Source organism: Typopeltis vanoorti, chromosome 18, assembly GCF_054136105.1.
Source record: "Typopeltis vanoorti isolate ZY-2024b chromosome 18, IOZ_Tvanoo_1.0, whole genome shotgun sequence".
Taxonomy (NCBI): Eukaryota; Metazoa; Arthropoda; class Arachnida; order Uropygi; family Thelyphonidae; genus Typopeltis; species Typopeltis vanoorti.
In genome coordinates this window covers 47217972-47240940 of record NC_143566.1, presented here as the reverse complement: position 1 = coordinate 47240940, position 22969 = coordinate 47217972, and the positions used below count along the sequence as shown (strand labels likewise).

Here is a 22969-nt window from a genome sequence, read left to right as displayed (position 1 = left end):
ACTCCTCTAGGATGAAATACTCCAATAAAGTGTTCATTGAACAATTCCACTATGTCCTCTGCATCAGTCACTCTATTCCCATTTTTATCCCACAATATCATTCTTCCACAGTCATTTCTCCTCCTACTGGCCACATAGCCAAAAAATTCCCTAGGATTTTCTTTGGATCTTAGGGCCAATCTCCTCTCATATTCCAGTTTCGCTTTCCTTACCACACGAGTCACTCTTCTGGCCTGTGTCTTATATTCCTCATGCATCTCTTCACCTGTCTCCTTATATCTCTTCCATAGCCTCTTTTTCGCATGCAATTCCTGTTTAATATTGTTTGTCATCCACTTTACTCCAAATTGCGCCCTCTTCTTCACTCGTGGTATACAACTTACCATTGCTGATAACAAATATTCTTTCACAATTTCCCACGCACTGGTGATATCCCGGCCTTCCAATTCCTCCCTCCATGAAACTTCCCGAAGTTGACGTCTAAGACTATTATAATCACCTGCCTTATAATTCCACATAAGTTCCCGTCTCTTTGATACTCCTGCATGTCTATTCATTTTCCAAGTCAAAACCATATGGTCACTCTCTCCAACTGGTGGGAGAGACGTCAACTCAGTTATTATCAACTCTTCTGATGCTATAACCAAATCCAAAATTTTTGAACCTCTTGTTTCCTCTGTTACATGTTGCCTAAGACATTTGTCCCTCAAGAATTCTAGAAATTCCATTCCCCTATTGTTACATGCATCTTCCTCTCTCCAATTTATACTACTGAAGTTAAAATCTCCCATAACAATCATTCTTCTTGCACTTGCCAAACTTAGCTGTCTAAACATCTCCTGGTCCCCATCCTCTGTGCTCCTGGATCTGTAGCAACACCCCACTAAATATCCTGTCTTGCCTACCTCTACCTCACACCATACGCTCTCAAAATCATTTGTCTCACTTCCTTCCAAATTCTCCACTCTTAGAGGACATAGGTCATCACTTATCATAAGCAGCACCCCACCACCACGCTTTTCCCTCCTATCCTGGCGAAAAATGCTATACCCAGTGACTTCTATACCTGTTTTTATATCCCCTTCTGTCAACCACGTCTCAGTGATCGCAATAATTTTTGGCCAGGCTGATGCTATCTGCGCCACCAATTCCTCTCCCTTATTCCGGATACTCCTGGCATTAGTATACAGCATATAAATGCCATTGTTTCTATACCCAGCATTATCCCTTCTAGACTCCACTGGGCTCAGTCTTACCTGACATTGTCTCCCTTCTCCCAAGTATCCATTCCCACAAGAGGCCACCCCTGCTATCATCCTCCCTGGGACACACTGACTCGTTCAGAACAGCAATCTCTCCAGATGCCTACGTCCTTCCTCATTCAAATGCAAACGGTCTCTCGCAAACAACTCCTCTCTTTCCTCAAACGCACTCCAAGCATCTACATATACCAGTCCTCTCTTGTATATTCCCATCCTTTGCAAGTACACCAACTTGTGATATCAAATGCTTTTGCAAAGTCCAAGAATATCACTGTATGTGATTCTCCCTTATCTAACACACCTGTTAGATAAGGGAGAATTTACCCTATTATAGAATGCAAGTAAATTGCTGAAACCAAACCTATCCATTACAAATTCATGCTGAACATCAAAAAGAATGATATGTCCATTAACCCAGTCTTGTATTCTATTTGTAAACAATCTCTCCAACACCTTGACCACAACTGCAGTTATAAAGACTGGTCTATGATTGGAAACTTCTGTCCTAGAACCATTCTTGTGGAGCGGTATTATTTTGCCTTCTTTTCACGCCTTAGGAACCCTACTCACTGCAAGACTTTTATTAAATAACCAGGTCAAGGGCATAGCCAACTGTCGTGCACATTCCTTAAGAATACAGTGATATATCATCCATTCCCATAGTCTTATTAATATCTAAACCAACCAATACCTGATACACCTCTGATTCATTCGCTTCCGATTCTCTTAATACTTGCCTCCCTTCTATATATTGCGCCGCATCATTTACACCAGTATGATATACACTGATAAACTGCTCTTTCAATAATTCCACTATATAGTTTGCAACTGTTATTCTACTGCCATGACTATCGAGCAGTGACAACCTTCCATAATTATTCTCTCTCTTGCTGGTCATATAGTGGAAAAATTCCCTTGAGTTAGCCTTTGCCTGACCAACCAATCTCCTCTCACACTGCATCTTTTCTTTCTTGACCATGCTCATCACTTTTCTAGCCTGCATTTTATATCTTAATGGATCCAATCACCACCAACTGTCTTGTACATCCTCTGTAGCATTTTCTTTTCCAGCACAGCTTGCTTGATTTTGCTGTTCATCCATTTCACTCCTACTCTATTTACTCACTTAACCCTTGGTATGCAGTCATACATTGCTTTTGTCAGATACTGTTTTGTGTGTTTCCGTGCAACGTCAACACCTTTTCACTCTGCTTATCTACGCACCATACTGATGCTAACTGACTACAGAGCTTCCTATAATCACCAGCTTTATTATTATTACTCAGGCCTCCATGGAGTCAGACTCATCGCAGGAGGTCCTTCCTAGGAAACAAAGTCTATTATACCACACCTTGAATTCATTGACCGTTTTTGCTCTCACCACTATCAGGCAATGCATTCCACGGTTCAACCATCTTCCATGTACAGAAACCACTCTTCACCCTCTTGTGCACAGCTTCCAGGGATGGCCCTTGTCATTGCTCCTTCCTGCTGTTCCACCAAGCGAAAGAACTCCCCAGTGTCCACCCTATAACTGCCTCTCAACAATCTAAAAGTCTCAATCATACTACCTCTCTTTCTATCCACCAAACTCTGCAGTCCACATTCCTTCAGCCAATCCTCATAACTAACATTGTCAGTCCTGAAACCATCTTCGTTATCCACCTCTGTACCCTTTCCACAGTTAATTTATCCCCTTCAAATCCTGGGGACCAAATTTTAGAACAATAGTCTAAATGTGGTCTGATCAGAGTCTTATACAACGGAATAATAACTCTTATCTCTGCAGGTCAGTGTCCTCAGTATTGCAGTAAACCTCTGGGTTACCTTCACCACCTTTGCAATATGCTCCCTGAATTTCAGTTTTCTATTAATCATCACCTCCAGATCTCTTGTCTACCCTACTTCCTCCAATATAGCTCCTCCAATTGTGTATGCATCCTCCCATTGATGAATGCCAAACTTTGAGATTTCACATCATCTGCAAACAACTGAATATCCCTTGCAATCCATTGACATAAAGGTTAAACAATACAGGTCCCAGTACTGAGCCCTGTGGAATCCCACTTATAACCTTCTACCCCCCTTGATATTGCCCCACCATACACAACTCTCTGATACCTATCAGACAGCCAATCCCGAATCCAGTTGACTAACCCGACATCTAAACCCATGCGTGCTGCAACTTAAATATCAGCTTATCATGTGGTACTGTATCAAATATACTTAAAATATAATTATACTTCCACATATATCCATTTTTATTAGTAACCGTTTCTTGTTTCATCACTTCCCAAACAAGCACCTCATGATCACTCTCACCAACCGGTGACACTATCAATAGTCCATTAACTACATATTTTGAAGTTATCACAATCTACAACATTAAAGCCTCTAGCTGCTTAAGATATTTACCTCCCATAAATTCAACAAACTCACTCTCCTTGTTCCCATTCACTATCTCCTCCTTCCATTCTATATTCCTGTAATTAAATTCTACCATCAAGATCATCACCTTTTTACATGCCCAACTAATTTGCCTAAACATTTCCCAATCAGCATTCTCTGCATTCCCTGGCATATTACAGCATTCTATCTGATATACTAACCTGTTTATTTCAACTTACACCACACAGATTCAAAATCTGTGCATGCTCTATCAACTTCCACACTTTGTGGACACAATTCCTCTGCAATCATTAACAGCACCCCCCCCCCCTTTGTTCACATTTCTATCCTTTCAGAAAATTATATATCCTTCTGTTTCTATTCCTGACATCACATCCTCCTCAGACAACCAAGTTTCACTTATTACAATTATCTTTAGGCATACTCACTCAATCAATGCAACAAACTCAGCTCTCGTTTCAAATACTTTTTACATTTGTGTACCAACATAACAATCCCTGTGGCCTCAAGGACATAGGGATTCTACTAGCACCAACATTCTCTATTCTAGCTGATATACCACGCCTCTCTCTTCAGTCTTACCACTTCCATTTCCCTGATCCTGACTGATTGCCATTCTGACTTCTCTCATCCTCACTTTTATGCATTTCATCATTTTGTGCTGCTGCAACCTCATATCCATCTTCCTCCTGTTGTGCAATCCATTTAGTTGTGCTATCCTGCTTCACAAGTAGACTGATCATTTACTACATTAACACTTACTACAGTCTTGACTCTGTACCTTCTCAGAAAACAATAGCTTTTCTAAATGCCCAACACCAAACCCATTCAAATTATCCATCGACTTTCCTTCAAATTCACTCCACTGATTTACAAATTGAACCTCCTTTGCCTCACACAACTCAGCCATCTTACTATTCATTATCTCTCCTCTTCTCCTCAATTTACTGTTGTCATATATGGGCAACACACCCATGACTTTTCCCAACAACATTATTCTTCTTTACCTGTTGCAGCAACTCCTCAAGTCTCTATCAACATTATTTCCCCCCCCCCCCAACTAAGTCATTTGTGTCCACGACTACCACTAATTTTACACCTGGTCTTTCCTTTTCTGCAATGCATCAGTTATTTGCTTCATTGTTCCACCAGGAGAGCATGTTTATTTGCACTTTATTAGTCATCATACCTCTAATGAGCATTTCCATACAATGATATACAACCATCCTTTGTCTCTTTCTTTGTAATACTAACTTCCTCCTTCTCATCAGCCAATCTCTTCTATAGATGTTTAACATACTCTTCCAGATGTTTCATTTCACTTTTCATTTTCACTAACTCTTGCCTAAGCTCTTCTACTACGGTCCTGACACTTGCTCCTATTTCTAATCGTTCTAATCTATCAACACACTTTTCACATATGTTAATGCTTTCTTTCTTCTCGTTTACCCAAACAGACCACAAATCTTTCACATTTTTCAGTGCATACATATAGCAATTTCACAACGCATTCACTGTGAAAAATTCAAGGCAGAGCTAGATTTTTGTACCGAAGCCTTGTACGCCACTGACATAAGGCTTCTTTATTTATGGATGCCATTTTCAGAAGTGGTACGAACAAACAAGTTGCAATATAAACAACAAAATATTCCACAACTTATTTTGTTATTGTGGAATATTTATTACAAAAAATTCTAATATCACTACTGAAGGACACTTGTATTCAAAACTGGAATAAAATGCAGCACTATTTGCTGCATTTTTTTTTAGCACAGCTCAAATCTACTGTGCTACATTCACTCATGACACTATATAACGCTAGCGACACTATATTAAAAAAAAATGCCGTTTTTAATACTACATAAGCAGATATGTTTCTTTCGACAAGTGGGGCACTGTCAGTGACACCTCCTATGACTCTAGTAATGATTCCATGGAGATATATTATGATATTTTGGGATGAAAAGATTAGAAGCAATGTTGTGGACCGGTACTCTATAAAATTGAAAGCCAGAGACTTGGGAGTGTTAGTGGATAGGGGGTTAAAGTTTGGGGGGGGGGACATATAGCAAAAGTGGCTAAAGCAGCTCATCAGATTACTTGGTTACTGAAGAATACTTTGATGAGCAGAGACAAGCAGGTTATTGTTACTCTTTATCAAGCCTTGATAAGACCCTGTCTTGACTACTGTGTGCAGATCTTCTTGGTGATGAGGAGGTGGAGAGGATCCAGAGGTGAGTGGCAAAGATAGTGGTAGGTCTATGGAATGAACCTTATGAGAACAAGTTGAAGATTTGTGGGTTACAGAAAAGGGTTTTATTTATTTCGTGTGCGAACTACAGAAAATGTAAGAGCATATATATAAATGATTAAAAGCATACATTTAAAGAAATAGACATTAAAAGAACAGGGATTAAAAGCATACATTAAAAGACAAAAATGCCACTTGCAAAAAAATATGTCAAATTTCACTCATCCAGTGACTAATATACTTTAAAGCTGTTTCATTACACTGCATTAAATCTTCTAGGGTACATATATTATTAATGTCTATTAAGCAGCATTGCAGATGATCCATGGTTTGTGTTTCACCACATGAGCAGCTGTCATTGTCAGAATATGGCCAGTTCCATCTGGCCATATTCTGCTTTGATCTGCCCATTCCAGAATGAAGTCTATTCAATGTCTTCCATCTTTGCCAGTCAAGATGCAAGCTGGAAGGAAGAGAATCGTTTAAGTTCAGAGCCTCTGGAGATTGTTCTTGCCACAATGTTGACTTTGTAGCTTTTATGGAATCAACCAATGGTTCCACTGAGTGAATAAAACTTTTCCTTGATCTTTGCCTCTTATGTACTGCAAGATCTCTATAAAAAGAATGCCAATCATCAATATTAAGCAAAAACCTAAAATGTCCAATTTCACTCATCCAGTGACTCATCTGCTCATATTTACTCTGTGTAGTCCTGATGTGAGGAGGTGCAATACTAGACAGCGATAGATGGTTAATTTTTGTAGGCTTAAGGCAGCCAGTAATGTGCAGACATGAATTTCATTAAGAACCTTATCATCACATGTCAATAATTTTGACATGTGATGATCTTTCCCAAACAGGGCTAGCATACTTGGCTGTTGGAAAGCAGAGTGCCAGTGCAGAGGTGTGCAGTACCTGTGGATGTTCACCCCACCGAGATGATGTTAATCAGCACAGAATATTACTACGTGTTTGAGTTTTAGCTGCTGTTTTCTCTATGTGTCGCTTATAATTTAAGGTCCTAACACCTAGGGAAGTTGGATTTGGATAATTGACCAGTTTCACACCATTCCATTCTATATTCAACTCTCTCCTCACCTACCTATTATTGAGATGGAAAAGACATTTGGGTTTACTGGGATTTGGTTTCAGTTGGTTTTCCTTATAGTAAACTGTAAGGGTTTCTAGCTCTTGTGAGCTGCTTCTCAATGTCAAAGGATTTTGCTTGATAAACTATTGCTCAGTCATCTGCATATAAGAAGTGTTCTTGACCGTGGGTTTATAGGTTGGTCATTAGTGTGTATATATATATATATATATATATATATATATATATATATATATATTGAAGAGGAGGAGAGATAGCACACTTCCCTGAGGTAGACCATTTTTCTGGATACACCATCTGCTCTTTTTTCCTTGAAAATCAACAAAGAATCTCCTGCTGAACACCAGCGACCTAAATATCTCCACTAACCAATAGCTGTTTGTCATGCTTGTAAATTTTGACTATAAGCTTTCTAAGATTTAGTGTGTCATATGCTGCTCTCAAATCTATAAATACAGCTCCTGATGCTAACCCCCTTTCAAAGCTCTCCTCAATAAACTGTGTTAAGTTTAATACTCGTCCAGTGCATGATCTTCCTGGTCTAAATCCTGCCTGCTCTTTTATCAGCACTTTCTCTATTTCTGGGTTTAGTCTGTTCAAGATTAACCTCTCATATAGCTTCAGCTTTGTGCATAGGAGAGCTATAAGGCTGTAGCTCTTTGGATCCTCAGCAGGTTTATCTAGTTTCAGGATAGGTATTACTTTTGTTTGCCTCCATATGCTGGGTATTTTAGCAAATTTCTAATAAAAGTTGAAAAATTCTAACAACCACTCTGTTGCCTTTTCTTCCAGATTCCTTAGTATCTCATTTCTGATATCATCTATACTGGCAGTTTTTCCTGATTTTTAAGACTTTTAAGGCATTTTCTAGTTCCTCTTTAGTAAAAGGTGCTTTGATGAGATTATTTTCTGAATCCTTAACTTTAATATAATCTTTAGGTATTTTTCCTTGGGTACTTGGTTTACCATTCAGAGATAGCAGAGTTGCAATTTGGTTTGCATTTATATTAACTTCGGTTGCTGCTGTCGTGGGTCATCAGATAATTTTTTGAGTAAGAGCCAGCTTTCCTGCTACTGTGCTTCATATCTAAGCTTTTAATTTTCTCTGCCCATTGTTGACTTCTTTTTTTCAGACAGTGCTGCTATAAGTTCCTCTCCTGTATCAATTATTTCTGATGAAAATGGATCTTTATCATATAGGTCACAATATCTTTCATATATTTCCATGTGTTCTGTAAAACCTGGAATGTAACATGTTCTACAATCTCTTGGGATGTGCCTGGTAGCAGACCGTCTAATAGCTTTGATGAACTTTCCATAATTTTCTGGTCTAGGTGAAATGTTGATCAGGTTTATGTCTAATTCTCTTGAAAATTGTGCACAGTTGGCTTTTTTTTTTAAATTAAAGCATCTTCTAAGTGGGATCTCCTTAAGTTGGACTGGTGAGAAAAACCTGCAGCATTATTGGTCTATGTTGTGAACTTGGGATTGGTGCAAGTACCTGTTTAGTGCACAGATTAGCTATTCTATTACTAACAAATCCAAGGTCTGGGTTATAACCTCTTTTCCATCTTCCACTGTTAAATGATGATGGCTGTTTAGGATTGTGTATAAGATTCATTTGATTACTTTCAGTCCACTGTTCAACTAACTCGCCATCCTCATTTGTTTCATTATACCCCCACTGTGCTATGACTGTTAAAGTCACCTATAATAATAGCAGATTTCCTTTGTGTCAAATACTGGGACATTTCAAAAGCAAAGGTTATACTAGATAGTTTATATACTAAGAAAACACTGATGTTACTCAGATCTATTCCAAGGATTTCTATGTTATTTTGGTTTGTGATTAGGCATCCTGTAACCTGAAGCTCCTGCCGAGTGAAAATAGCACTTCCATACTTTTCATGTGGTATTTCTTTTATGAGCTTCATTCCAGCAATTTAGGTCTGGCTTGTTGAGGTCCTTTATTTATGTGTCTCCTATAGACATAAAATATCACATTCTATTCTTTACATATTTTTGCAATAAGATCTTTTACAGAGGAGAGGCCCTCTGTATTGTGCGAGATGATTGTCAGGGTTGGTTCCTATAAGGGCCGTTGGGTTTTAGTCATTGTGTCTGATAAAGAAGATGCTAGTCGCACTATAAAACTGTATGACACTATGCTATACTGTAGATCAGTGGTAGCAGAATTTGTGGCTTGTAAACAAAGGAAACAAAGAAAAGGGGTGATATGATATGATTGAGACATACAAATTACTGAAGGGTTTTTACAAGATTAATTCAGAGGAAATTTTTCAGAACAGGTGTGTCGTAGTGGTGGGTGAACTAGGTGCCAGCCATGGAAACTGAGTAAGAGTGTAGTTAGCAAGGATATTAGAACTAGATTTTTTGCTTGGAGAGTGGTGAATGAGCAGAATAGGTTGCCAGAATCTGTTGTGGATGCCATGACTGTGAATGAGTTCAAAGCAAAGTATGATAGTTACTGTACAAATGTTGGATAGTTCTTCACGATGTTTAGGGCCTCCCTTGATGAGTCTAAGCAGGGGTGCGCTGGCCATATGTGCAATGTGTGCGACACACACGGGCACCAGGATAATAAAGGCGCCAAAGATTTGATATGATATTTTAAATAAAATGAATTTTGTCAGCAAAATGCTGCAGTCTTCATCTATGAATCTCCAACTTACTTTAGATGCATTGAATGATCTAAATCAATTTTTAAATGATTACAGGTCTAATGAAACTTTCAAAGAAATTGTAGAAAGCTAAAATTAATTGCAGCAAAATTTGACACAGAATCTGTATTTTGTAGTAGTAGACCACTAAGGGACGTAAAAAGACAACACAATTTGATTATGAACATGAAAATATGAATTCATTTCAGTTTTTGTATTTGTTAAGTACTTCACGAAATAAAGAACATTATCTTGTAAAAAGTTACGACAAAAATTATCACATGAGAATCATTCAGATATTGACACAGATGATTTATGCGAAGAAATTTTACACTGTCAACCATTTATTTCTAATTTTAAAAATGATATATATCAGATAATTCAGTATATTTACTCAAACGACTTAATCACAGTTTATCCAAACTTTACAATTGCTCTTTGGATTCTTTTGTCATTACTGGTATCTGTAGCATCTGCGGAATGGTCCTTTTCTAAACTTAAAATTATTAAAAAAATACTTGTGCTCCACAATGGTACAAGACAGACTTTCAAAACTTGTCATTATATCAATAGAATCAGATATTTTGGATCAACATGATATTATTCGAGAATTTTCATTCATGAAAACTAGAAAAGTTCAATTCACTAAGTGATTTTTCTTTCTGTTTAAATATTTATTTAACTATTTATTTACCCAATAATGTTTAATATGTTCCTATTTTATATATTTGTAAGTTGCTATTCTTTATTTATCTTATTTACTTTATTTTCAAATTATTTTTGTTGTTTTTGTACCCTTGTATGTTTATTGTTTTTTTATACTTTTTTTTTTTGTAATTTCTGCTTTTTGTTCAATAAACTTATAATTAATATATTTCCTATTTCATTTTAACTCACTGATATGTTTTTATAAAGTGATTTTTTTTATTAGGGGAGGGGAGGGGGTATAGGGGCGCCAACTAAAGTTTTGCACATAGGCACCGGACACTACTGGCACGCCCCGAGTCTAAGAACTCCTTGTAGTTGCCTGTAATAATAATAACAACAACAACATTTCTTTGATTTATTAAAAGAGCAGTCAGCACCACTGATGAAATATAATCGATGACTGCAACTATTTAAAGAGCCCTTATACAATTGCTTAGCATATTAAATACTGAATTGCAAACAACAGACTAATATAATCCTTAGTGACATGACTAAATGTGAAGAAACAAGTAATTTGTTTAGGCTTTCCTCTGAAGAATATCTTAAATTTGGTTTACTTACATGAAAAATAAGAGCTGGATATGGAGTCATTCTTTTGATTTGAACATATGACAGAAACTCTGCAGAATGACCTTCTCGTGCAGCAACATAAGTAAGCCTGTAAAGTACAAAGCATGCTGCAGTGATGTATGTATACTCATAAAAGTGTCAAATTATTAAAAAGTAAAGCAACATGATATCAGATTCTCTGATAATGTGATGGCGGTCCCATATTAAACAGATGAGGCTGTCGAAAATTAACATTTTATTAGTAAAAGTGACATGCAATGCAATGATGTTATGGATTCATTGATTCATATTAATAATGAAAATAATCCCTTAACTAAAATATTAAAAGAAATCATGATTACCAATCACTGTGTCTGAGTGAAGTATCCAAATCCTGCTTGCCTTTGAAACTTATGTTCTGAAAGTGACTAAGAACTGATGAGAATACAATCTTCAGTATGAGAGTTGCCTAAGGATTAAACTATGAAAATAAAACTCTTATACTTCCCTTTCACGATCCTTCCTTTCACTGTTACACAATGTTCAGCATTTATTATGTTGCAGACTGCAACTGTGAATAATAACTAATTTCTGTTTTAATTACTTTAATTTATTTTATATTTTTAGTTTTTTTAATTACATTTTGACCTTCATATTAAAGTCATTATCTGGAGTAGACACACACACACACACAAAGAAGAAAAAGTCACTAATTTGGTATAAGCTCTTGCTCCACTAGCTTGACCTTTGGTGAAAATATACAAGCTATATCCTGTTTTTTCACAGCCAGAGATAAAACATCAGTCACAATTATACTCTAATTAAAGATACTGGTGTATGTTGGAGCATAAGTTCTGTAGCATATATTGTGTATATTTTTATAATAGTGCTTTTGTGTGATAGTCAAACTGAATATAGGCATTGTACTGTAGTATTATGATTTCAGTCAGAAGTATTTGCTTTGGTTATTGTTTTAATTAACATGGAATGGAAGTGCTAGTTAACATTACAAAAATGGCAGTAGTAAAGTAGTACACACCAGCAACATGAAAGGTTTTAACTCTGAAATCAAGCTTTTCCCTGGACTTTTTGCAGTGGATATGCTGCAAAAATTATTACATGTATGCATTCAATGTTACAGATTTATGGCATGTTAAGTTAAATGATAAGAAAGAACATATCAGTGTGTGCAAAGCACAATGAAAGGTTAGAGTATTCCAAAAATGAGAACTGTGTAACCAGGAGGAATCAGAAAATGGATGGCTCTCCATCTCACTCGGCCTCTTGTCCTTTCTTTCAATAATTGTAAGTTCAAGTTTCGTAAGTTCTTTTATGTTGTCCATCCAACTCTTTTGTGATCTATCTTTTTTCTTCTCATTCCCTCAATCTTCCTCAACATAACTGCCTTTTCCAGTGATTTATCAGCTCATATAATATGTCCAAAGTACATTAACTTCTGTTTAGTGATCATCGCTCCAAGGAGCATTCTGTCTTTATATTCTCTAAAACCTTATTAGTCATTCATAAGGTTTTTTGGTTATTCTTACAGTCCATGGGATTCTCATTATTTACTACATCTTTAACGATTGAATTTTCATATAAAGCCACCCTATCATCTTTAGATACTTGCTTCTTCCTATTAACTTAACCATTTACATCGATTTCTTCTTTAAACATTCAGTTTTATCCTCCATACATTTAATCTTACTCTTCATTTTCATTAACTCTTGCCTAAGCTCTTCCATGACACTTCTATGACAATAGTAATACGTAGTAACCATTAAAATATAGTTGTTTAAGAGATACTTGTGCCATGTGAGGTTTCTTCAATTAATATGAAAAAACACAATGAATAAGTAATACATTTTTATTTAAAGCCATATATTTCAGCCTGAATATACAGGCCATCATCAGTGGTGACAAGTTAATTACAAAGTATAATGTGAATAATACAATAGATTGATTTGAAAAAGTAAGAGCTGCCCGATGTTATACATAAAACAGTGCAATGGCATAACTGAGGAAATATTGCAATATTGATAATTCATTAGCTATTTTAAAAAAAATGTTACTGATGTGTGATTAAAATAATACTTTCCCATACCTTAGATAAATTGGAATGATTGCCTCTCTAAGTTCAGATGGTGAAGTAACATTTCAGTGCTTTCTTTAAACAAACATTCAAATTCATACCGACATCAATGAAGTAAGCATATTTCAGACCATAGGATGTTGTGGTCTGTATCTATTTCACGATGTGCCAAGTCAGATTTTTCAGATTTACTATTGCTAATATAAGATTGGTGTTTTTGTATTCTCTTTTCTACAGAGCATCCAGTTTGTCCAAAGTAAGAACGATGATAGTCACAAAGAACTCAGTAGATACCACGGAGATCTAGAGGAGACCATTCATCTTTTGAAGATGAAAACCATGATTTGTTGATAGGAAGAAAAGTAGCCACTAAATTGTATTTCTTAAGAATTCTGAAAATGGGTTCTGAGATGCCATAAATCTAAGGAATTGGAATTTGATATACTGTTTGTTACTTTAGCTAGGATTATAGGAATTTAAAAAAAAATAAAAAGCTGTTGCATGGTCCTTTCCAAGAAGCCATTGAGTTTCAGATAATATTTGCCTTTTAAGAGTTCCTGTAGTAATAGCTGAGGTGTAGAACAAATGGTATGAGCACATCACAATAAAGTTTTTATAATTCCAGTCTTCTGTGATGGATGGTGAGCTGACTACTTCAGCAGCCAGTGAATGTAGGCTTTCGATAAACATAAGCAATTCCCCTGATAGCGTGAAGGAGTAGAACATCTTAAAAGGACAATCTGTTATTCCCTTTGTCTTTTTCCATTTTCATAGTAAATTTAATTCACGAATGTAGCTGTTTACATTAGATAAAATAAAAAGTAGGTAATGTGTCTTCCTTATGGGGCCATATAGCAAAAACATCATCTATATAACAAAACCAAAATGAAGGCTGAGGATGTATGGACAAGAAAAGGATGTCTTCTAAATGTTCTAAATAAAAGTTAGCAAGTGCAATGGAGAGTGGACTTCCCATTGCAGTTCCTTCAAACTTGACTGTAAAACTTATTCTGGTAAAATAAAATATCTGGAGTGCATAACAGAGTCAAATAATTTCACTCTATTCCTTGAAAATGCTTCTCTGAAAGCAGTTATAGTGTATCCTCAAGCAGAATACTTGTGGAGAGAGAGAGAGAGAGAGAGATTCTATATCAAAGCTAACCATTATATCAGTGAGTTGTAGAGAAACATTTTTTACTTTATCTAGAAAATCTGAAGAATTTTTGTATAAATGAGCAGGAGTTGCCGATCTGAGCTTTCAACAGTGTGCTAAATATTTGGTAAGTAGGTGAATCTATGCAGTCAACAACTGGATGAAGAGCAATGTCTTTCTTATGTATCTTGGGTAAACAATAGAACTTAGGGGTTCTAGAAAAATAAGTTCTAAGTTTTTCTATGGTGTCTCCATTGAGGCTTACAACTTGATCTAGTAAAGAGTTCAGTTTTCTGAGTTGTCTGTTAATGGGATTGTAATCCAATTCTTGGTACACTGAAAAACTGATCCCATAATAAAAGAGCAATTTTTTTTTTTTTATGATTAGCAGAATTCATAATAATAACAGTGTTCCCTTTGTCTTACTTAGTAATAACGAGATGCCTGTTTCATCTAAAGGAAAGCATTACAATCTGAAGGATTGTAATGCTTTCCTTTCATTTAAAGTAATGTTTGTAGGTGGAAGCTTGGATTTCAAGTGAAGGATGGATGAAATTTCCAAACAAAGTTTATTAGCATCCTCACTAGAGAGAGTGAATAAGTTCTGCTGAATTTCTTTTTCAATGTTGAAAAAGAAATCTAAGTAAGGTATCCTTTTAGGAATTATAAAGAAATCATGATGAGGCTAGGGACTTAGGGGTGTTGGTAGATAGCAAGATGAAGTTCAGAGGACACATTGCTAAGGTGTCCTAGATTGCACATAGGATTACTTGGTTGTTGAGGAACACACTGACATCCAGAGATAAAGAGGTTATTATTCCCCTTTATAAAGCATTGATACTTCCACATTTGGATTACTGTGCTCAGGTCTGGTCACCTGGATTCAGGTACCAGACCTGAGGATTCAGAGAAGAGTGACCAAGTTGGTGAGTGATGTAAAAAATGCTCCCTACATTGATAGATTGAGAGCTTGTGGATTGCAGAGATTAGTTGGTAGGCGAAGAAGAGGAGATATAATAGAAACATTTAAATTACTGAAAGGTTTTTATAGGATTGATGCAGGGGAAATGTTTCAGCTGTGTGATAGTGATGGAAGAATAAGAGGTCATCCCTGGAAATTAAAGGAGAGCGTGGTTAACAAAGGTGTCAGAACAAGGTTTTTTGCCTGGAGGGTGGTGAATGAGTGGAATTCATTGCCTGACTTAGTTGTGAGCTCTTCATCTGTAAATGAATTCAAGAAGAGATATGACATATGGTTTTGCAAGTTTGGGTCTCCCGCGATGAGTCTACTGACTCCATGGAGATACCCGTAATAATAATAATAATAATGTCCTTTTGAAAGAATAAACATTTCACTTTCAGTTAACAGGTGATCTGAGATGTTTACTACCCAATTTTCTGAAACAGTATGAGGTGCACTTTGCTTCATGACAAGGGAATCAAATTCACGATCTAAATGTTGGTTATGTTTATTAAATGAACAGTGCAGAGTATATTTATTAAATGAACAGTGTTTAGAAGCAGTGAGAACTACACTAGAAAGTTGAGAGTCTATGGTTGGGGTAATAAAATTTCAGAGATCAGAAATAAGACACATATTAATAGCTAGTTCATGTTTAGCAGCTCATGGATGATTGGACAAGAAATAGGCTTTTGTTGAAATAGATATTATGAGCTCCAGAAGAATTGATCAATTCCTTTAGCTTTGCAAAATTTGAAATAATCTTGAGATCATAGCAATTTTTTAAAAAAAATCCTAGCTTCCAACTTACCTTGTAGCACCGATAATTTTCCGAGTTCACCAGTTATTTCCCATGAAGGATTATTAATTGTTGTTTAAGAGATACTTGTGCCATAAGAGGTTTTTTCAATTAACAAGAAAAAAGAAGAAACCTCTCATGGTGCAAGTAAAATTCAATTATAAAGAGAAATTAGATTGGGTTTATTTAGCTGTAATAATATAAAAATGAAAATGGACTACTTTTGCCACAGATACTTCTGGCTTCTTCTAGGTTAGGATGAACAAAAATACAATAAAAGGCTAACATGAACTATAACATTACTAAAAAAAAATACAGAATATGTAGGAACCATTACAATATAAGTTGATATGGAAACCAACTGGAGCACGTCATGAGATTTGCTCAAGATTGCTAGTCTCCTCAAAAGTCTACCAACATAAGGAATGGAAACAGAAGTTCTGTAGAGAATGTTCAGGATTTTGTTGTAGAGCAGGAGTAGAAAATAGTGTTACTTAAATATAAAGAGCTAATAAGCTTCATTGTACTACGTAGTACAATGTGTATATGTAATACACATTGTACTACGTACTAGGATCACTTGCATTTGCTAACGCTAGTGTCGCCGATACTTTATAGTTTACTATATTTGGCAAGAAACTCTCTGATTCCAATCTTTGAGTTTCTTATTCGGTTTTAAAACTATGTGGGATTTAATATCCCCTTATTTTAAGAAAATAGTGTTTTTTTTGTATGATTTTCTTAGAATATCATGATATAAGAGTGACCTTCAAGCCCATTTCAATAACATAAGGTTTACTTTGTTCACCTAAAGACCACAACCCTTTTTTACAAACATCCTGGGGTTTATAACAAACCATGTTCTTGCAGCTTTTCTTACATAGGACACACATCTAGATGTTTGAAAATTAGAGTTGATGGGAGACATTAATAACAACAGAGAAGACAGCTTAGGCCTAGCTTTTCATTTCTCTATCCCCTCACATCATAATACTGAATTTGATAAGAGCTCTATGCCTTACACAAAGGACAACTTTACTTCACATAACATAAAATAATCTACTATGGTCATCCATTCACAAGGCACTCTCAATAGGAACCAAGGAATGATCCTGTATGATATTTGTAAATCACTCATTAGCACAATAACTAATCTGTGCCAGCTCTAATGCTTCATGGTTTCCAACTCATATTGTAATTGTTCCTACATGTTCTGTATTTTAGTAATGTTATAGTTCATGTTAGTCTTTTATTGTATTTTTGTTCATCTTAACCTAGAAGAAGCCAGAAGTATCTGTGGCAAAACTAGTTGGGTTTCATTTTTATATAATTACAGCCAAATAAACCAAATGTAATTTCTATTTATAACTGAATTTTACTGGTCAAAAGTCTACATATTCATCATATAATTAGCCCTGTTATAATAGAGATAGACCATCCTGCTCAGGTGAGAGCAGTAGGAAGACTAAGCACTCAAAAAATGTGGAGTTTGTCACTGACAATGCATACATATCTGCATGATCATAGGCAATATTTGAATGACTCAAATTGGGGCATTTCTTTTTAATTTTACATAGCGATCAGCATTTATTTTGGTAAAATTATGGAGATATCTACTGTGTTAAGAGTAATAACTTTAATTTCCTGACATTTCAACCATCAGATTAAAATTACCATCTGGAGTATACACACACACACATACAAAGAAACAAGCTACATTACAATTCCAAAAAGTATACAGCAGTATCAATAATTTGGTCAACTGTTATTATACTGGTTTGACCTCTGGTGGAAAAGAAAAAACACTGCATCAAAGCTACATCCTGTTTTACATGGAGATGAAATTCATATTAACCTTTAATGATACTACAATAGTGATAGCCTAATCAGTATTTAAAAAAAGGTTGAGGTGTTTGTTATTCAAGAATTATGTCACTGATTAATTGGAGTTTGCGAAAAGGGCAGATACATCAAAACTGAATAATAAATCACTTCTTTCAGGTGTGATATTCTTAATTTTGTTTACTGTAATTTTTTAATAGAAGGGAGAATGACCTACCAACTCTGAATGTTAATGCTAGTTTCTTAGCTAGGTGGCATTTAGGGCTGCTGTGAGGGTTTTATCACTTCAAATTCAAATATTAGCTAAAGCAGTACAAAATTAGGAACACATTACACTTGACAAAAGTTATAACAATTTGTTCTATTAGTCAAGTTTTGATGTATCTGCACTTTCTGCAAATGTCCCAATCAATGACACTTCTCTTTGGTTTAATGCAGCAAAATGTAAGGTCTTGAGGTTTGGGAAACATCGATGGGACACTGCATACTCTATGGGAGGAGTTATACTGGTGGAAGTAGGGGAGACAAGAGATCTGGGGTTGATGATTGATAGAAACCTGAAATTTAGGGGACATATTGCAAAGGTGGTGAAGGTAACACAGAGGATTGCTGCAATTATGAGAAGGACACTGACCTGCAGAGATAAAAGGGTTATCATTCCGTTGTATAAGACCCTGATCAGATCACACTTAGACTATTGTTCTCAGATTTGGTCCCCAGGATTTGAAGGGGATAAATTAACTGTGGAAAGGGTACAAAGGCAGATAACAAAAGATGGTTTCAGGACTGTACAATGATAGTTATGAGGATCAGTTGAGGGAATGTGGACTGCAGAGTTTGGTGGATAGAAGAAGGAGAGGAGATATGATTGAGACTTTTAAACTGTTGAGAGGTGGTTACAGGGTTGACACTGGGGAGTTCTTTTGCTTGGTTGAACAGCGGGAAGGAGTGATGACAAGAGGCCATCCCTGGAAGTTACGAAAGGAATCTGTGAGCAAGAGGGTGAGGAGTGGTTTCTTTGCATGGAGGGTGGTTGAACCATGGAATGCATTGCCTGATGGAGTGGTGAGAGCAAGAAGGGTCAATGAGTTTAAGGAGTGGTATGATAGACTGTGTTTCTTAGGGGGTCCTCCCCTCAATGAGTCTTGATAGACTTTGTGTTTCTTAGGAAGGACCTCCCATGATGAGTCTGATTCCATAGAGGCCTGAATAATAATAATAGAACAAATTGTCACCTGATATTGTGGCCTTCTATGCCTAGATACTACATTCTGGTTATTTCATATGAAAAAATATTTTTTGCCTACAAAAAGAGGGTACAGCCATTGATGCATCACTTTTCATCTCCTATTGTCAACTTTTATATAGAAGCTTTTGAGCAATGTTCTCTAGATTCTTTTACTTTAAAACCCAAAGTTTGGCTCAGGCACATTGACATGTTTTCATCATCTGGGCCTATGGATGCTGAACTTTAGATGCCTTCCTCAGCCACCTGAATAAACAACACAAAAACATATAACTCTCCAATGAAATTGAAAGTCAAAATGCACCTCCACTTCTGGACATGTCTTCCCTTATCAGTCTATCCTTTACTGTCGATCGTAAGCCTACACACATACTGGACAATACATACAAGCAAACTCTTATCCGAACCCAACACAAAAACTAGATGTCATTAACACATTCAAAAACAGAGCTATAAAGATTTGGTCCAATCGTCAAGTGCTTAAGCATAAATTAAAAAATATCAGCAATTCTCTCCTAAAAAATGATCACAGCAAAATATCCTCAAAAAGACTCCACCTCAAAATAAAAATTAACTAGATTACAATAAACTGTAGCTATTCAATACATTAAAGCAGGGGTTCCCAACCATTTTTTTCCTAGAGCACATTCTAAAATACCAATAAGGCGACGGGCACAATCTATTTTTTCAAGCCAATTTTTTGAATTCGTTGGTTAAATGAATACATACAAAGTTTGCACTATAATCAAATGTTTTATTACTTAAAAGTTTACATTATATAAAAATTTAAATATATATATATATGTAAGTTAGTGTGATCTTTGGCATTGTATTTCATTGGCCAGTGCTTCATAATTAGGAGATTATGATGATATTCCAGTTCTTAAACTGGAATGAACAACTTCGAATGCACGTCGACTTTACATTGTATGAGTTTAATACTCATCATGTGTCATTAATGCATGCGTCATATAGCATGCCATGAATTGTTGCATGATTATTTTAAACTATATGGTACACAATTGAACAGCGGTGGGCACACACAAATTGGTCGATGGGCACCATGGTGCCTGCAGGCATAGGGTTGGGAACCCCTGCATTAAAGGGTTATATGTGAGAACTAGGATCCAGAGTTGGGTTGATAACAATGGTATTATCTTTGATGGACAGCATGGATTTGCTAAAGGGAGGTCATGTTTTACTAATCTACTTACTTATTACAATAAAGGGACTGCTTCCTTGGACAGAGGAAAAGGATACACAGTAATATACTTGGATTTCGCAAAGGCTTTTGATAGAGTACCTCATGATAGGATGACAGTCAAACTAGAGCAGATGGGGTTGGATATTAGATTGGTGCATTGGATTGGAGACTGGCTATCTGATAGGTATCAACAAGTTGTGTATGGGGGGAGTGATATCCAGGGAAAGGAAAGTCACTAGTGGAGTGCCTCAGGGGTCTGTTTTAGGTCCATTGCTGTTTAACTTGTATATTAATGATATAGGTGAAGATTTGGATGGAGATATTCAGTTACTTGCAGATGATGCAAAGAAAAAGATGATGCAAAAAAAAAAAAAAAATTGGGCACGGAAATGGGGATACGAGTTCAATGTCGCAAAATGTAAGGTTTTAAAATTTGGAAAACAAAGATGGGATGCAGAATTTATGCTTGGTGAGAATATATTGTTGGAGGTAGAGGAAATAAGAGATCTGGGGGTGATAGTGGATAAGGATCTAAAATTTAGGGGACACATTGCCAAAATTGTGAAGACAACACAAAGGCTTCTGGGAATGATGCAGAGGACACTGACATGTAGAAGTTGGGAGATTCTTGTTCCGTTGTATAAGGCTTTGATTAGGCCACACATGGACTATTGTGGTCAGATTTGGTCAGCAGGTTTTCAGATGGATGAAGAAATGTTGGGAAGTGTCCAAAGGAGACTGAATAAGGTAGTTTCTGACCTCTGGAATGTCAGGTATGAGGGAAGATTGAGAAGATGCAATTTGCAGAGTCTGGTGGAGAGGAGGAAGAGGGGAGATATGATAGAGACCTACAAGTTGGTAAGGGGTTGTTATAAGATCAATGGTGGAGAAGTTCTGCAGAGAATAGTGGGAGATCAGGGGAGAACCAGAGGTCATCCCTGGAATGTATAAAGAGGGTGTGAGTAGCAGAGTGAGAGGCAGGTTTATTCGTGCAGAGTTGTGAATGATTGAAATGCTTTGCCTGAGAATGTGGTGTCTGCAAAGAGTTTGAATGTATTTAAAACATGGTATGATGAGCTGTGTGTGTGTGTGTGTGTGATAAAAGGACCTCCCAGATGAGTCTTTGACTCCATGAGGTCTTGGGGTGATAATAATAATAATAAATTTAATAAATATAGTAAATGTAGTTTTTCTGATTATGCCCTGGATCACCTACATACAAATGACTGGAAAAGCACCTGTTCCTTACATCACACCAAAACCTGGTATACAAATGCAAATTTCAAGCAGCCTGTGAAATTCTAATCAATCAACCTAATCTCAACAATAATGGTCTAAAAATCTCAAGAATGTGGATGGCATATATTCGATCCACATAACCTTTTTCTTGTAACAGATCATAACAATTAGGACTGTAGTAGTCCAGTATCTTATAACTGTGACTAACAAACCTCAGCCTTATTTTAAATAGTGAATAGACTACCACTATTACTGGCCATTAAATGAATATGATCTTTGGCCATGCAAAAAAACAGCATGTAGCTTTGATGTATTTTTTTTTTTTTTTACACCAAAGTTCAGATCAGTATAATAATGGTTGATCAGATTAGTGATACTTTGGCATACCATTTGAATTGTAATGTTACCAATACAAAGTGCTGGAAAAACAGACAATTAGTATGATAAGGAAGGCTAAATGAAGTTATGAGAAGAAAATTAGCTAAGCAGAACAAATGAAATATTTTTACTATGCAGTAAGTAACACTGGATGAAGTGGACCTTGTTTAGTAGCCCTATATAGGGTTAAATAGCTATGAATCACTCAAAACCAAGAGATCAGCATTAACTGCAGATATAAATAATTAAACAAGCAGACATCAAAAGCAATGCCATCTGTAGCTGCCTGTGAACTAATCAGGTGGCCTCAGAAATTTCAAGTGAGCACTCATAATTATGTCTGGACTAAAGGAGGTATATTGGACCATTTTCTGCCAGATAATGACCTCTATATGCAAAAAAGCTTCCATATTCATTTCAATATTCATGCCACTAATGGCAACATTAGTTGCCATTAGTGGGACTCTATGGCATATCAGCCCATGTACTGCATGAATGTACAAGAGTGAATGCGCATTGCATTTGACTAAGTTGTTCAATCTAAGTCTCATCTCTGGCAGGGTTCCAAGGGAGCGGAAAGAGGGCAAGATAGTACCATTACATAAAAGTGGCTCCAAGACAGAGGTAGCAAACTACAGACAATTAATATATCAGAAGTGGTTGTTAAAGTATTCAAAAAGTTGGTGAAAGGTAAAATACAACAGTGGGTGGATAGGGATGCAATACTCTATAGGGTAGCATGGCTTTATAAAAAGGTAAGTCCTATCTTAGTACCTTATTCACATTTTGTAATAAAGTGACAGCAGAATTGGATAAAGGCAATGTCTAAACCATGATACTACTCAACTTTGCCAAGGCATTTGACAGAATACCACATGGAAAACTATTACAAAAACTGGAATGGCTGATGGACAGACACCAGAGAGTAGTATATGATGGAGTGGAGTCTAGGAGAATGATGGTGACTAGTGGAATACCTCAGGGTTTGGTACTAGGGGCCACTACTCTTTAATTTGTATATCAATGACATAGGGAAAGACTTAAGAGGGGATATTCAGTTGTTTGCTGATGATGCAAAACTGGGGAG

At 36.3% G+C, this 22969-nt stretch overlaps 1 protein-coding gene across 7 annotated transcripts in view; it reads right to left on the bottom strand.

The window, feature by feature from the left end:
• The window catches only part of LOC150096631 (b(0,+)-type amino acid transporter 1-like), a 347057-nt gene that overhangs the window by 65739 nt on the left and 258349 nt on the right, over nt 1-22969 (bottom strand). For all 7 annotated transcript variants that reach the window (XM_090408724.1, XM_090408727.1, XM_090408729.1 and 4 more), the window contains one exon: nt 10981-11077. In XM_090408724.1, coding sequence (XP_090264850.1) covers nt 10981-11077 — 97 coding nt within the window. The remainder of the gene's footprint in view (nt 1-10980; nt 11078-22969) is intronic.